Raw genomic sequence first — 16,782 nt, 5'->3', positions numbered from 1 at the left:
TTCGGCATAAAACAGATATAACGAATTTCACGACCCCAAGCACTGCCTCACTTTAATAGCAGGAGGCAGGCTTCGTTGCACTACAAGTGGGTTGTGCGGCGCAGCAAACGTTCAGGACTACCTCGCAGGCGCTGACAGCGCTACAGATGCCACGTCGGCATTGAGAGTTGACAGCCAAAGAAATCGTTCGCATCTCACTATCGCTGACAGCGCCGCTTCAGCAGCGGTGGCAGCGGCGCGATCGAATGTTGCTTTTGCCTTTTTGCGCTTTTGTGTTTTAGTGTTAGCAGCGGCGTGGCCGTAGTAACATTCGGTTGAGGCAGTGTTGATGGTCGTGTCGGGTGTGGTGCGCTGGCGTGCGTAGTGCTGTGATGGCGGTGGACGTGAAAAAAAGAGCAGCATTGACGTTAAAAGACCAAGTCGAGATAAAATCAGGGCCTTCAAGGTAGGAGACTGATTGACACTCTTCTCGTGAAGCTTTGTATGAAGCAGGACTTGAAGATTGACTTGCTGGGAGCATTAAAGCGGCTTGGGGCAGCATGAAAGGCGAAATGATTGCCAGCTGCTTTCGGCATTCAGGTTTTGTTCCAGCAGAGGCCCGTGCATCAAGTGACGATGGGGACAATCCCGACAAAGCAGAAGCAGAGCTCCGCGTGCTCGATGAGGCCTGGAACAATTTTTCGCGTCTTGTAGGTGCCATGCCCGCAGCAATGATTGTAGAAGATTTCGTAGGCAGCGACGACATTGCAGCGACCACGGCTGTACTAATGGACGCTGAAATTGCTGCGGAAGTTTCTGAACATCCCGCAGACGATGAGAATGTTCCTACTTTACAAGAAGCGCTTGCTGCATTCGATTTACTGCGCCGCCACTGCAGTGCTATTGAGGGCAGTGGGTTTGCCCTTGTTGAGTGTTTGCCCTTGTTGAGTGTTTGCAAACTGTGAAACAGGGCGTGATACGGAACGCGATCAACACAAAAAAGCAGGCCACGATAACGCAGTTATTTGCGCGTAAATAAATGGACGTGACCCAAGTAAGCACCCTCCGAGTTGCTGTGCCTTCTCTGATTGAATTTTGCTGCTCTTGCATGTATTTTCTACGAAATTTTATATTACGAATTATGGATATAGTGAACTATTTTCCGACTTTTTAACTGTTCGTTATAACGAGGTTTCACTACTGCTGTGGAGTGAATGTAGCGAGAGAGTGGATCGGATTTCCACTGAAAGGTGGAGTGCTGTAGGTTGTTTGGGGGGGGGGTTGCCGCAAAGAGCGCACATCAAATGCTGCCTTTCTTTGTCATATTGCGGGAGTGTTTGCCAAACAGACAGACTTTGGAAGTTGTTGGGAAATGGTGTGATGCAGCTTTTGCGAGCTTTGCCACTAGGTAGCCGTTGTATATCAGTGTATCACTTTTGCTCATTTCGTCCTTTTTTTGTGTGAGGGAAAGAAATGCCACAATGTGTACAATTTTACATAATGGTTCATCTGTTATTTCCCTTCTCTGTGACCCACACACACACTTTTTTAAGCTACATATATTTTGTAAATGAGGTAACACAGTATGAAAAAGGCAATATATGGCAAATTAAAAGGTTGTAGTATGCAGGAATCTTCCAGCCCGCAGCTTATAATGTTTGTGTATTTCTTCCTGCACAGCACAGCTGTACTGACACTGTATTGCTTGCAGGGCCACTGGCAGTTCTTCTGCTTCGTCTTCTTCAAAGCATAAGGAGGGCCATCATTCATCATCCTCAAAAGGACATTCCAGCAGCAGCAGCAAGGAGCATAAGTCATCTTCTTCATCCAAGCCAAAAGACGGGCTTTCTTCTCCCTCTTCTGCCCACAAGACTACAGAGGTCAAGAAAGAGTCCTCTTCTAGCAAGGAGAGCAAACCATCTTCCGAGTCTAAGCATAAGGAGAGCAGCAGTAAAGACAAGGACAGGCACAAGGATAAACACAAAGAGCACAGGGATAAAGAAAAGCATAAGGATAAGGTGAGCAAACTAGGGCCCGTGAAAAGCTATTTACTATAAATCTCGAAAATGCACACAAGCAATAGTATCTCATCAGTCTTCCCCGATCAAAAATGTTGCTCTCCTCTCCCCCCTTACCTTAGCCCACGCTGGCACACAAGAAAAAGTAAAGAGTTGTGATGGTGCCTCGTCTTGCCTTTGCCTCTTTTGCCTTTGCATTGATTGGGCACAGCCAGCAAGCCCTGATGATGTCATCGGGGAGGGAGTGCACGGAGATGCGTCACCCTAATTGGTTACGAGCAGTCGCCAGGAGCACTTTTTGAATTTTTTTTAATTATAGGCTCCACGCAGACTTTTTAAACTTACACCACCTCTATTGATTCCTTGCATTAGACTCTTACTGCAAGTAATATTTCAGGGGCCCTTTTATTTCCTCTTTTATCCACTGCATCCAGTTAAGGGTTAGTTGGTAAATAAAATTTTGCATTACATGCAAAGCCTGCCCCAAGCATTCTTATCTAGTGAAAATGCTAATGTGAAGCATCACAATTGGAATATGAATGAGTGTCGGAACTGGCCTGTAGTAAATAGTCCTCCTCCCCCCTCTCTCTCCCCACATTTTTTTTTTTGTGTACCAGGGCTGAAAAAAAATTGAAGCAATTGCCAATTCTTGGATGTAACAAAAGGTGCATAATTTTTGTATCCTGGTTATGTGCATCTGCTTGGTGCACAGACGTGCTGCTGCTGGGTGTTGTTTTGAACACTTGATGGCTTTTAACAGTTCAGTAGGGAGGAAAGGAGGCAGGTTTCTTAAATTTCATGATTGTTAAGAAGATGACAATAGCACAGTTCTAGTTTGTCATCACCATTTTATTGCGTGAAAAAAGTAATTGTGGTTGGAAAGATGGGCATCCTATAGGCTCTTTAATTTCAGGACCGCGAGAAGCACAAGAGCTCATCAGAGAAACATCGAGATAGTTCATCTCCAGTGAAGATTAAGCTGGAATCGAGTGCTACAAAAAAGCCAAGCCAAGAAGGTCTGTCCCCACCTCCAGTAAAGGTGAAGTTGGAATTGTCATCGCCATCGCATCCTCCTGCTCCACGGATGACATTGGAGACTGAGACTGTTGACATCAGTGAGATCAAGGGCGAGGTTCTCAGTGATGATGATATGCCCCTGGTATGTACCCTTGGCATTTTCACTTGTATTTTTTCGGTGTGGTTGCATACAGCTAGTGACATAATTGTTGCACACTGTGCTTAACCATCTCTGTTTCTTTGACGTTCTTGTGGCTCTGTAGTTGAATTTGACCACTTCATTTCCATTTGACAGCTGTTCAGTGTCTATATATTTGTGCGTGTGCGTCGATGTAGTGGTGCTAGTAGCAATGGCAGTAGTAGTTGTACAATCAATGCCGCATATATCGAACTGTTGCTTGATTCGAGATATCTCCGTGAAAATCTCTTGCAAAAGTATATCAGCTGAGTGCATTCATTAAATGTCACACTGCTCCCATGGCGCTTCTGATAACATCTCCTGCGAGAATTTTCTTGCATGCCGCAGTGTCTGGCTTGGCTTTGGGCACCTGCTGGCTGCACTAGTCACGTGAAGACACTGTAAAACTTCATGACGTGGAGAAGGGGGCTTGTGATAGGTGGTAGCCTTGGGCCTGACACCACTGCTGGAATGTTGGGGAAGCCTGTTTTACAATGCTGTCCATGCGGTGAAGAAAATCACCGCTAGTCTTTAGTCAGCCAAGCTAACTTGGCTGACTAAAGACTAGCGGTGATTTTCTCCAGGCTTGCTTCATTTGTGTTGCTGCCAAAGGCGTTACAAGAAATATTTGGACCTTAACCTTATTGGAAGAATATTGTGCTTACAGAGCACTGGTAACACAGTTGGGGCTCTTATGCTAGGCAGGTGCTAGTTATAGACAAGTGTCAGCCCGGGACGTCAGTTGATATGCGGCGGCGCTGGCGACAGCAGTGACTTTCGGGGTGTAGGCAAAAGCTCGATCCGTCTGCATTAGATACGCTGTGCTTTCTGTGTTTTCGGGCATAATTCCTGATAATCCTGCAAGGTGTGGTGAGGTTGGTTGCACCACGAGGCACAAAAAGAAAATGGCACCTGTTTTCATATCTTTCTTGCGGTCAGACAAAGATGAGAGCGAACGGCAGCGGTGTTGAGCGCGACAAGTATAGACCCTTCGGCGAAGGATTGCCTTCGCGGCTAACGTGCATTGCACTTCTGCATTAGAACTTGATCAGTTCGTTTGTAACTCTTAATTTTAGTGGTTGCTTTTCGGCCGCACGATGAAGAGCGCAGTAACTACTGCAGCTAGTGCATGTTTTGTTGTATATACAATATATTTTGACGAGCTAGTGCATGTTTTGTTGTATATACAATATATTTTGACGTGATATTCTGTGTGCGTATGATCTTAATCGACGGCTGGAAAGCCATGCTGTGACATCCCATTCACCTGCAGTATTGCCCGTGTATATGTTCGTACAGAAAAGAACACAAAAGCTGCTGCTAAGGTAACTGCAGCTACCTTGAGCGGTCCAGAGCGATATTGCCGAAACAGGCCCGGTCTAGTGAAGTAGCTATCCTGTTTTGACTTTCGCGAGTTTCAAAGAGCGATTCTTCATCACCGGTCCTAGAAAGCGAGTAAACATCGTTAGCATCCCGGCAAACCCGCGCAGCGTTATTTCTCAGATTATTAAAGTTTCTTTTGAAGGTCATTAGGAACCTGACGAAAGAATTAAATATCCATTTACAACCTAGCTCTGATCGAGCAGGATATTTAAGTATGGTATATATGGTACATGGAGTTTAATGTCCCAAAGTGGATGAGAAGTGCAAAATAAGCAGTATAAGATGATACGCATTTGAATAAAAATGTTTCATATATAATAAAAACTGGTCAGCAGATCGTTTAATCGTGGATAACATTGCATTTGCGCTCATGCACTTCTCCTATAGAACAAAGAGAACAAAATGAGAGCATTCTTGAAAGCCCTCATGTATATATTAACCTATAAATCACCTTGACCCGTCTATACGGTGAAGCAGACGTGAATCTTTTTTTTTTATCGCCCAGGATAAAAGAAGTTGGCAGTGCTATAGGCGAATGTTACAAAGAACTAAAAGATTGAGTTGTTCTTATTCGATGAAATTCTGTCAGTTAAGTTGCAGGTACAGCGAGCTAGAAATAAGATTTCTAATTCCATATATAGTTGCCGGTAATACTGTTCTTTAGAGTGAAGGTGCTTGGAGCAGCAGAAAGCCCATCAAAAGAGTCGTCATATAAAGAACACACTTTCGGTCATTCATATCGTTGTCCTCCTTTATGCGCTAGCAATAGGCTCGGGAGTTGAACAGTGTTGACTATTAGTTTTTCTTACACATTGCGCTTTCTCTTTTAACTTAATGAGAGCACTACAGCCGCCCACCTTAGCCGCGTGCTTTTGAGGCCACGAAGAAGGAAGCCAATGCAGCTTCTATACCGGGTAATTCCAGCAGTAATCGGCTCCATAAGTGCTGAATTACTCTCCAGGCATAAACAGAACCACTTCTACGCACAAGCGAAGCTTACGCTTCAGAATATTGGCAAGCACGAACTGGTTTCGAAGGCAGCGTCGCTTGGCGCTGTGTAGGCACGCTGCGTTTTTGCCTACACCCGATGTCGGTGCCGATTGCAGCGCCACCTTTGTTTACAAACACGACGCTTGTCTATAAAGCACTATTCGCAGTGGCTTTGATGCGAAGTGGTTTAGACCTGGAAACACCCAACGAGCGGCGCGCCTCCAGTAGGCTTGTGGACGGCATGTAGCTCTAAACGCATGCCCCTAGCATTGTCGCACCTTGAGCGTTGAGGTCTCGGGTAATTGTGTTCATTGCTGTGCTGTATATATCGAATTATTAACACATGGTAGAAACCTGTTAAAACGAGTTCTCGGATAAGGTGAATAATGCAATGCAAGACTGTTTGTTGGTTTCCTATAGGACTGTATAAAAAATGTCCTGTTAAAGGGGTAGACACACCATATTTTTTCTAGTGTATTTCTGCTTCAGAATTATGCATTAGACATTATTAAACGGGGATCATAGTGCGAGGTTTGCCTGCACTTAGTACAGTGTAATCAACTTTAAAAAGAAACAAACATATATAACGACATATCTCTTATAACGATGAAATTCTTTAGATTTATCACTTTTTCCATTGCTCCTATGTAGAAATAAACCACATATCACTACACAGTCATCGGTAATGTATCAGTTACGATAGAATTCTGGCTGTCGGGAAGATGTTTATCATGAAAATTTGACTGTTTTACAAGAGAATGACACGGAAGCTCGACATAAGTGCTGCAGGTGGACCGGCGCGGAGAAATCTGCACAAGGGGGTGTTGCTTGCGGCTGTAGGAAATAGGTGTGGTCATCATCGCAGTCGCTGCTGTGTAAAGGGTGCGGCCATATCGCCATCACCTGATTGCGGATTTGCAAAAGATAGTGCCAACTAAGCGCAAGGCATCTCTTGAGCTCATACACTAGATTCATCTGGATTTCCAGCAGGGTTTCATTGTTGCAAGCCTCACTAAACAATGCATGTTTTTGCAGTCTATGATTTCAACGATCCACCCAGTCGCTGGTTAGTTTCACACACAAGGACTGCAATCAATGTACATGCAACAACTGGAAGCAATGCAGATGCAATTGTTAAGCTTCAGCTGCTGCTGAAGCAAACGCAAATTTTAGTTTTTCTTTTCTAAGCATGCTTAACTCTCTGCTTAACACGGCAGTAGGCTTCGATCACTGGCAGTCGACAGATTCAAAGTTCAGATTTAGCACCACCGGTGCTGCTACAGATTTATTGCACCATCTTGTTTGTTTTTCAGACATTTTTATTTTGTGTGGAGTTAGCATTTTTTCCACCAGGCAGCAGTTTTTGAACAACTTTTGAAGTTGAGGCTGTGGTGGGGGATGCTTCCAGCATAGCATCAACCTTTGAAAAGGTGCATGGTCACAGAAAACCTGTTGCATGCAATTCTGTTATCTCTGTAGCAGGTTTTTATGGATGCTTTCTGAAACAGAGGCTCATAATCCTGTTTGTGTTTACCATAAGATCATCACAAGTAGGGGGGTACAAATATTTGAAATTTTTTATATGGATTGAATGTTTATTAGATTTGTAGTCTATTAAAGAAAAGTGATATTTGAAATTTTGCAAATAGTACTATTAGAAAATTATCAAACATGCAAGAAATTTTCAAATTGACCATAGTTTCACTGCATGGCCTGATGCACTGCTAAAGCAATGCAGAAATCAATTGTAGCCTAATTTTAATTGAGGTGGTGTTGCGCTTGTAGTGCACTCGTAACAGAATTAGAGCCCTTGTGATTGCGGGTGGCTTCTCCAAAAGCAGCATCTGGTGGGGCTTTGATGTGAACTGAGCTCAGCTTGACAGTACCCAGTATGCTAGATGCGGCACGTCGTTGCAGGTAGTGGGCTGTTTGCGTGGTGCACTGTAGTCATACTATCAATGTATCAAACTATTTTGCAATCCCATTTGAGGTCGATGTATCTGGGATTTACTGTAGTAGCAATACTGAAAGTTCAGCGAGTTGGTTCGTGTTTGTGATTGATTTTAGGTTGCAGGGAAGACGAAAGAGAACACAGACAAGTATCCATCTTTCGTCCTTTCGTTGCTTTATAATTCATCATGGGATTGTAATTGGTCCACTGTAGACGGGTCGGGTTGCCGCAGAAACCATCTGGAGGGCTGTTATCATGAGGAGAAGAGGAGGAAGGTTACTGAGGAATTAAAGTATGGCGAGAGTGGAGGATTGCATTGTCAGAAGGTATAGTAGAATGCTGTCTCATCTCATTTTGTATTGCCATTGGCCTGTTCTCAAAGTTTCATATGGTTGTTTTAATAACAGTTTGAATTCACCAGGCTGCTGCACACTGCTGTTTTGAATTATCCATTGAAATTAGCATGGGAAATTATGGGGCTGCTGAAATTCTTCTAATTATCCAGGCTTTGAAATTAACAGAATTCAAATTATTGAGGTTTTACTGTATTCATTTCGGTCTCAAATTCTTTATCTTAGTATCACCGTGAAGTAGTAATACCTCTAAAGCCTTCACTGAATCACGTGTTACACAGTGGTGACTATCAAGCTAGTTTTATTGCGCTAGCAATACTGCGCCAGGTTTCAGCCCGTTGCGTCGTCCCGGGAAGGGCCACGCTTGACCTTGAGCCGCAGCCGAGCTGAATACGGCTTTAACCAATCCGTATGAATGTGCTTTAGTGGCCTATAGGGGTAACGTGAATGCCAGGGTCCCGGCAGGCTGATTCTAACATAAGCGTCCCATGTGAAACGAGAGACCCAAGTTAGCAGCTCCTGCCAGCCCACATATAAAGCCCTGCTTTAACATCTCAAGCTTCACCATGAGGTACACTACATGCTGAGCCATAAGCGCAGCCATGGAGGTATTGCTAACGCAATTCAATCCGGTTTAACCAGAGCTAAACCACAGCCAATTTTTTTTTTTCTTTTTTTCCCTCCCCTACTGAACATAGAAATTAACTTTCAGTTTACAGAGTGGAAAACTCTTGACTCTGAGCAAATACATTGAAAGTATTTAGGCAGTTGATGCCCATTCTTTTGCCGTGTAGGTTCATTAATTGGTTGGGTTGTAAATGCCTCAAGTAGGTTGCCATGAGTTTGGTATTTACTCTTACAGCAATGGATAGCTTTAAATTTTCCTTCCCACTGTTTGAGCCCTACAGTATTACCATGGCTTCTTGCGTTGCAGTTGTACACATTTTGTGGGAATAATTCCTGACAAAGATAATGTGAGATTTCAGTCAAGATTTGTAATGTTGATATTAATTCTAAAATGCAACCACGCTGCTTAGAAGAATTCATCTTAAGCTTAGTAGAACAGACAAGATGTGTTTCTTTCCACAGTTCATGAATGGCAAAAATTGGGGCTGGAGTTTTTTTAGAAAACGTCATTGTTCTCACCTTGTGAAAAGGATATTTAGAGGCATTTATGATTTCCAGAAGGCATGCTTATGTGTATGTACTGTTTGTATTGTTTTTGTGTGTGGACCTTGGTGTCTGACAGTACCAGTAGTGCTTATTTTTGGCTACGCTCCATGTAAATAAATTTCACGTATTGATTATAGTCGACTTCTCCATTCTACTGACAGTAATGTTGTGTAAAAGTTTGCTTTCTTGGTTTTTGTGTCTTCTGCTTTTTGACTTTGTGGTTTCTTTCTTTATTATTTTTTTGTGCTTGGACTGTAATCTAATTTAGCTTTTGTGTAAGTGTATCCTTGCTACATACACTTGGTGCAGTTTTGTCTGCAAAACTTGAAAAAAGGTAGGATTTGGTGCATCGCCTTTATCAAGTTATAGTTAAGAAAAGTAATAGTTGTAAGTATGCAGGAGAAATAATATTTTCACAGCTCTTACATCGACAACTGTTCAGTTATTTTGTAGCCTTTTCTGCCATAATTATTGTTCAGTTGCAGAAAAAGACACCTGCCTAATGTTGGCTAAATGTGCACAATGTTTACACTCCTGTAATTACTGTGAACTCTCGCCCGATAATGGAAAAATGTTTTTTTTTTTTTTCTAAATAAATGGCTAGGTTTTCAAAATGAAGCTCAGTAAATGTATTCGAATTGATGCAAATTTCAAACTGAGAATCAATTAATGTTCTGTAGTTTGTTGTAAAGATTGTTTCTCATTTCAACAGGAGAAAGCTTTGTAGGAACAAGGTCCAATCATGAAGGCTCTATTATACTCATATGTTCTCAGTGAGTGGTGAGCGACGGTTGCAGTCAGAAACATAAGGTTGGCTATGCTGCGCCTGTCAAGAATTCAGCCCCCCATGCTCCAGCCCTGTCAATGCGGACCTGCACTGTGTGGCCGACAGGTGTGCATGTGCAAACGGCATTCTTTTGGTATGCTGCCTGTCGCGAAATTCATGAAGCAGTGTTCCAGTAGGGGCTGTGCAGTCTGCAGTCGGGCACAGTGCATCCTGGGTCAATGGTTTCGTCGTGCCTGGCACAGAATATGCACGTTTCAGGTTTTTGAAGTACTTGCATGCATACATGGTCAGGTCTGCAAAAAGAAAAAAAAAATTATTATTGCCAGGATAGCCCCACGGCATTGCGTCAGAACCTAAAAATCCTTTAATCACTTGAAACACACTGGCAACGTCGGCGAACAGAGCTCCCAAGTGCTTGGCAGGCCACTTCTTGCTCCCTCAAGATGGCTGCCACAGGCTTCATCCCAGACCATTGACTTCCACTCCAGCAGGAAGCCATCCTAGCTGACTGAAGGCTCGAGGTTTAGCTCGAGGCGGCTTTTGCATGCAATGTTTAGCTGCTGAAAACAGTGTGCGCCACGAGCGTGAGTAGTGCGAACTCCAGAGCTCCTGTCTGTCCCTGCCACATAGTTGGCGCGAAAGCAGCACCTGAAGGTGCGTCCATTGTGCTGTCCTTTTCAATGCCAGGCTGGAGGTGACTCTCGGTGCGCGGGTTGTGTTCAAGTATGTCTTACAGGTCGTTGCACCCGTGGGGAGTGATGGCCTGCAGGTAGTGTGCTGTTAGCATGGGTGCACTGTTTTCACATTATAGGTTACAGATAGACGTCTGTTTGCTTGGTTTATATACCAAATCAACATATCGAACTATTTCTTTATTCTCTTAGAGTTTGATATATCCTGGATCACCTGTAGTTGTATACTTTTTGTGTGGGATTTTGAAGATGTTCTGATTGGTAGATAGAATTATTAAATGAATGGGTATCTTATCATGTCTTGCTTTAGAATCATTGGTTGTCACTCTTAGTCCAGGATCGCGACAGCATTCCTGCAACACCTGCAGCTTGAAAAAGCAGCAGTGGTACAGAATACTAGCTTACAAACATAACCATAATGTTTGCAAGCCATCAACGGTGACACTGTATCTGTTTCATGGTGGGTTTGAAGGTTGTCTCTACCTGCTAATTGCTTTACTGCCTGATTACTTGTGGTATGCAAGGCCACCTGCCATCACTGTTATTTACTTAGCAGGAAGAACATTGTATGGCTCTTTCTGTTGCTTTTTCTTGTTTACTTAATACAGCGTGGGGACATGAATCGATTAGTCATTTGGTGCATTGCTCGCCGGGGTGGTGCAATGGTTACGGTGCTCGACTACTGTTCTCAAAGATGCGGGATCAATTCCCGGCTGCAGCGGCTGCTTTCGATGGAGGCGAAAAGCAAGGCGTCCCTGTGCTGTGCGATGCCAGCGCGCATTAAAGAACCCAGGTGGTCGAAATTTCCGGAGTCCTCCACTACGGCGTCTCTCATACCCTGAGTCGCTTTGGGACATCAAACCCCACAAACCACACGAAACAATCATTTGGTGCAGCGGAATTATAGTCAATATGACGGTGTGAAATTAAAATGCGCTTGTATCTTTGGAAAGCTGAAACGGACTTCGTTCAGTGTATCGGACCCATTGGTTGATACATCACCATATGATGATGGATGATGGATGTATTTTGGGAATGACAGCTGACAGATGCTGTTTGAATTGCATTTCATTAATATGTTCCAGCTTTTCTTTTCATTATGGGGCGACCTTTTGGGGACGTTCAAGTTTTTGTATTTCAGTTGCTCCAGAGTTATTACTGAATCTACCTACCCTTCTTTTCTCTAGTCTGCACGCAAGCCACAGCAGAGGCTGTCGGACACTACACCTGCCAAAGGCAAGCATGCTATTGACACAGATTCTGAAGAAGATGAGCCACTTTCAGTCAGGTATTTACTTTGTATGGTGTTTGTTTCTGCCTGAAGTCATACATGAGTAGATTAAATATGTGCTATTAATCAGAGGTGTGTGAGTATCCAATCTTTGGTTGCAAGATGAGCCCAAATAGTAAAAATTGTGGAGGTTTAACATGGCTAAATCTGGTAGAAACATGAGGAAGCAGTAGTTTGGCATAGTTTATCTTGGTAGATGTTGATTACGTCGTTGCTGTTTTCTCGCCTGCTGTTTTTGCTGGATCGCATTGGCTGTTCAGGTTATCTGGATTTTTGAATAAGCGAGGGCTGAATTAATAAGATTTTACTGTAGTTAACTTCGCTTCACACTTGGGACAATTGACTTAGCTGCTGCTGAGTGCAAAGAGAATGTTGCACCCTATCTACATATATCTTATGTACATTGAGCTTAACAAGTTGCAAAAAAGTAATATTGGTTAATCACAAAAGTACTTCCTACATTGTATTCCTTGTACTGTACGCTATCTAGCTACACGTCAATAATAGGTTTCTGATCAGTATTTAATATTTTGTGTTGTTTTTGCAAATGCGTGAACATTGCTTATATCTTTGAAACTAATTGAAATACCAGAAAAGTGATTGCTTATTTGAAATCAGTGCGAGAAATGTTGATTGAGGCTGTCATTTTCATTGCATTTAGTCCAAAACAAACAAAAGAAGCCAATATGAGCCTGTCTCTCCTTAAGGCAGCTAATTAATTCACAATTTAATTTTTTTTTTCTTTTCCAGTTTTGATTTCAGTCTCCAAATGACGACTTTGATGTCACACATGTGTTGTGGTGACGTGTATTATGAAAAAACTGCGATATAATTGCTGCTCATTCATTTTTTGTGATTCTAGCTCTTGGGCAGGCATGCATAAGACTTGATGCGAATTAAAATGTGGAAATCATGCACTTTTTATGCTCGTCATTGATCCTATCTGTGACGTCATAGCACTCATTTATGGTTGAAGCAGAAACTTCATGAGAAAAGGAATTCAAATTTATATATTGTTGACCACTCTTTCATGCGATCCACATGGCTGTTCCATGTTTTGTAATGTGCTATGCACCATTCCGTAGAAAAAACACACAAATATATTTGTCTCTACTCTTTCAAGTGCTTGGTTATGTCAAATTGTCTGTTGTGGTGTTAACACAATGGGAACAAAAGTGTTCTTGAACTTCTGTAGCGCTTATCACACTGGATGTCTCTTGTCAGCTGCTAATTCATATTGTACCATGTACCAATTAGTGTTTATTAATTTAGTCACTTGTCAGCTCTAATGCACTGAACTTTATTAGGTCACAGAAGGCAGCAAAGAAGATAAAGTCTGAGGAAAAGGCAAAGAAGAAGCGCAAAGCAGATGACAGCGACTATGAGGATGACCTAAAGGTATTGCAAATGTTCCTCACATTTTTGTGCACCATTAGATTGTGCCAGTCATACAAAAGCTCATGTACTTGGATAGGTTTGGGTATAAATTTGAACATTTTTCAGTTTGTTCTATTTTATTTGCTTTTTGAAACGGACTGTTAATCTATGCAATAAATATCGGTTTCAAACTGCAATAGCATTTCAACATGATTTGATGTTTAGTTGCTTCAGCTGATGTTTACAGTTTGTGACCTGTGAAACTTGAGCAGAGAACTTTAATGCAGTGAAATCTCGTCACTTCAACCCCTGTTAATTTGGAAATTAGAATCATTTGAGCTATAATTGGATACAAGTAAAGAAAAAAAGGGGCAGATGCCCCTCAAAGGAGCCCATTCAACCAGTGGCATCAAGCAATCCTCATGACTCGGTGGGTGATCTATTTAAGAGTAGTGAACCTTCTTCCATCTTTCACACCAAGCGATCATCTAAATAGACCTCCTCTAACCTGAATTGCATGCAACAGGGGTGCTCGCACACCTGAGGCATGCGCTCTGTGGCAGCGACAATGATGATCAGAAGCGTGTGCTGAACCTTCTTGTTTTGAGAAGGCTTTACGATACCTGCCAACCCTCCTAATTAGCCTGGGAGGCTCCCAATTTTGGACCGAATTTCCAGATTGTACGATCACTGCCCTAAATCTCCCGATAGGTGGCCTCTGCCTGCGTATAAACGGTTTTTGCGGAATCGGCATCATGGAATCTGCAGCCGCATTTTAATCATCAGCATCACCATCAGTGGCTGTACGAGCACCATCAGCATTACCGGCTGAGCAGCTGATTAAGGCTAGCCAAAGCCATAGTAGCTGTGACTGGTCTCGTAAAAAAAAATGCCGTGCAGGTTTTGGCCAGTGGTAGCGGTGGCGTGCAGCCGCAGCAGACATAGAAGCTTTACTGACTTTGCGTTACTGCAGCTTTGCCCAAATGTCACACTGTCTTAGCCTCCTGTATCACACACAGCCACATGCCTCTTGTTACTGAGCAGCATTGTGCTATATGCCCGACTACGGCGTAATGAGTCTTCTTCGGAACCATCGCGGCCAACAACGGCCACGGATGGAATTGCGTCTAATTGGGCTAGTAATAGATTCGCATTAAAAAACTAAAATGGCATGCAAATCGGTTTGCGTCGGCTGCACAGGCGTACCAAGAAAACTTGGTGGCAGCTTGCAAACATCTGTGCACACCTCTAGTCTCATTTCATGCTTGCTATTGCTGCTTGCATGTATGTTTAGAATATCTACATTAGGACTTAATGGAAACTGCCTGAAAGTGCCCCTCCCTCCCCCACCCCTTTTAATGCATAATCCCTATGTGGCGGATTTGTTCAGTCTGCGCTAATCAGTTGCATAAACGGGGTGCATAATTGGGGTTCCACCGTATTTGGATGCACAAACTTTAATATATGGGGTGTACGCAGCCACTTCCCCCAGTCAATGGCTGGCGTGAATAAAGCCTCTCAAGTTTTGGTATTGCTGGGTTGGCAGATGTGCTGTGGGGGTATAGAGTATGTGAACAAGGACTCTCAAGAGGAGCTGCTGATGAGTGCCATTAATGCTGTCACATCATACCTCTGAAAGCATAGCTTAACTGCCCACTAAATTTCATTGTTGACAGTCTCTCCTTTCTGTACCCATGTACTCAGTATATCTTTGCTGGTAAGTTTTTGCTTCACACATATGACATAACCCGCCGTGGTAGTGCAGAGGTTAGGGCACTCGACTTCTGTGCACAAGAATCGGGGATGGAGGCGAAAAGCGAGGCATCCATGTGATGTTAGTGCATGTTAAAGAACTCCAGGTGGTTAAAATTTAAGGACTGCTCCACTACAGCGTCTCTCATAACCTGAGTTGCATTGGGACGTTAAACCCCGTAAACCAAACCAAACACACACAACATGTACACATCATGTGTGTTTCGATGTTGTCACCCGTCTTCTTTGCGCATGTACATACCTTATTAAAAATACATTATGCCTGTAAAGTTAATAGTTGAGGAATAATTTTGATGTCTAAAGTGAGCTGTACTTCTGGACAACTTTTCGTGGCCTTGCAGTCAAAGCTACAGAGCCGAAACGCATCAGCTTACTGCACAGCAGAATATAGTTCCTTCATAAATTTGGCAGGTCATATTATGCTCTGGAATATTATACCATTACGCAAATATATTCATGCTGTTATTAATTGTGCTGCAAGACAAGCGAGTAAAACGCCAGTGTAGTGCATTTTAAGATCAGCACACAACGCTGCGTAAACAGGATTGCTGTGCCGTTTGTCAGGAGTCATTCGAAATGTACGTCTGCTGCTATTCGCAGTGTACTTGTTTCGGCATCGTATGTAGCCTGGAATATTCATTAACAGCAAATGTACGTTCACCTAGCCTTCAGTAGTGTAAAGAAACACATTTCTGTGCTCTTAGGTAGCTTGAAAGCTATTATTTGAGGTAAAGGTGGGACTGAAATTGAAGCCGTAACTGTTGCCAGATATTCCAGAACTATTTGGTGTAGTAACACCGTGACAGAAGTTCCCTGTAGCTTTGGCTACAAAGCTACAAAAAGTTGTTAGGGAGTATGGTGAAAATACGTCCATTTTAGTTATCTTGTTGTATTGTTGTTAGTCTGGGTAATAGTTCTACCATTGGTTCTTTGTTCAATGCTGGCATTTTTTTTTATTTGTCGCATGTTGTGTCGAATTGCATTTTTCAGCATACCAAGAAATCTGCAGCTCCAAAACCCAAAAAGGCAAAGACTGAAGTCAAATCTGAGCCAAAAGCTGAAGAAGGCAGCCCCAAAAAGAAAGGGAAGGTGAAGAAGGAAGAAGAAGTGGAAGTGTGGAAGTGGTATGCATTGTGACACATTCATTACATAGCTAGAGAGGTAGTGCTCTGGGAAACATGACGTGTTTGGTAACATACATAGTTTTGAGGTTCCCCGTGTGTTTTGAGGAAATCGGTCAAGAAATTGGATATTTCCATGTGTTCACTTTCGCGTATTTTATTGAGTGCTCGGCTCGTGTGTATTGGGCCTTCTCTTGTAGCAGCTCAGCCATGTCCTTGCAAAACAGTAGCAGAACGTGCCATGGTGTGCAACGAGCTCACGAAAGCAGCGCGCACTGGCCTGGAGCAACACAAGACATTCTGCACAAATGACATACAGTAGAACCTCTTTATAGTAAAGTCACTGGGACCGGCAAAAATCATTACTATACCAGGGTCTTTACTATATCAGGAGTTGGTGATTACATGGTCCTGAAGTTGCCGTTTGGTAACTAAATGGCTACTTACTGAACACGTCTTGCTGCTTAATGATAAAAACATTCAAATACTTTTCATCTCTCCCTTATTGTCTCTTTGTCCCATTTTTTTCAATTATAAGATTTTTTGTTTACGTCTTGTAGAAGTACAGTTGACGTCACCCTTGTGTAGAGCGCTCGGGCAGTGCTCAACCCACAATAGAAACTGAAATTCAAAATCAGCCCACGATTTGCGGACAAAGTGCTCCAGCTCATCTTGTTCACAGATCTGCGTGGATCTACT

General features: G+C 43.0%; 1 protein-coding gene across 1 annotated transcript in view; it reads left to right on the top strand.

The window, feature by feature from the left end:
* LOC146205099 (DNA topoisomerase I, mitochondrial-like) overlaps positions 1 to 16,782 on the top strand; it is a 70,362-nt gene that overhangs the window by 10,945 nt on the left and 42,635 nt on the right. Inside the window, exons 4-8 of the mRNA XM_084589792.1 lie at positions 1,691 to 1,997; positions 2,911 to 3,156; positions 11,709 to 11,809; positions 13,120 to 13,210; positions 15,953 to 16,086. Of these exons, the coding sequence (XP_084445918.1) occupies positions 1,691 to 1,997; positions 2,911 to 3,156; positions 11,709 to 11,809; positions 13,120 to 13,210; positions 15,953 to 16,086 (879 nt within the window). The remainder of the gene's footprint in view (positions 1 to 1,690; positions 1,998 to 2,910; positions 3,157 to 11,708; positions 11,810 to 13,119; positions 13,211 to 15,952; positions 16,087 to 16,782) is intronic.

The sequence above is a fragment of the Amblyomma maculatum genome, chromosome 1, assembly GCF_055883805.1.
Source record: "Amblyomma maculatum isolate TAMU_Amacu chromosome 1, ASM5588380v1, whole genome shotgun sequence".
NCBI lineage: Eukaryota > Metazoa > Arthropoda > Arachnida > Ixodida > Ixodidae > Amblyomma > Amblyomma maculatum.
This window is presented reverse-complemented; position numbering and strand designations above follow the sequence as displayed.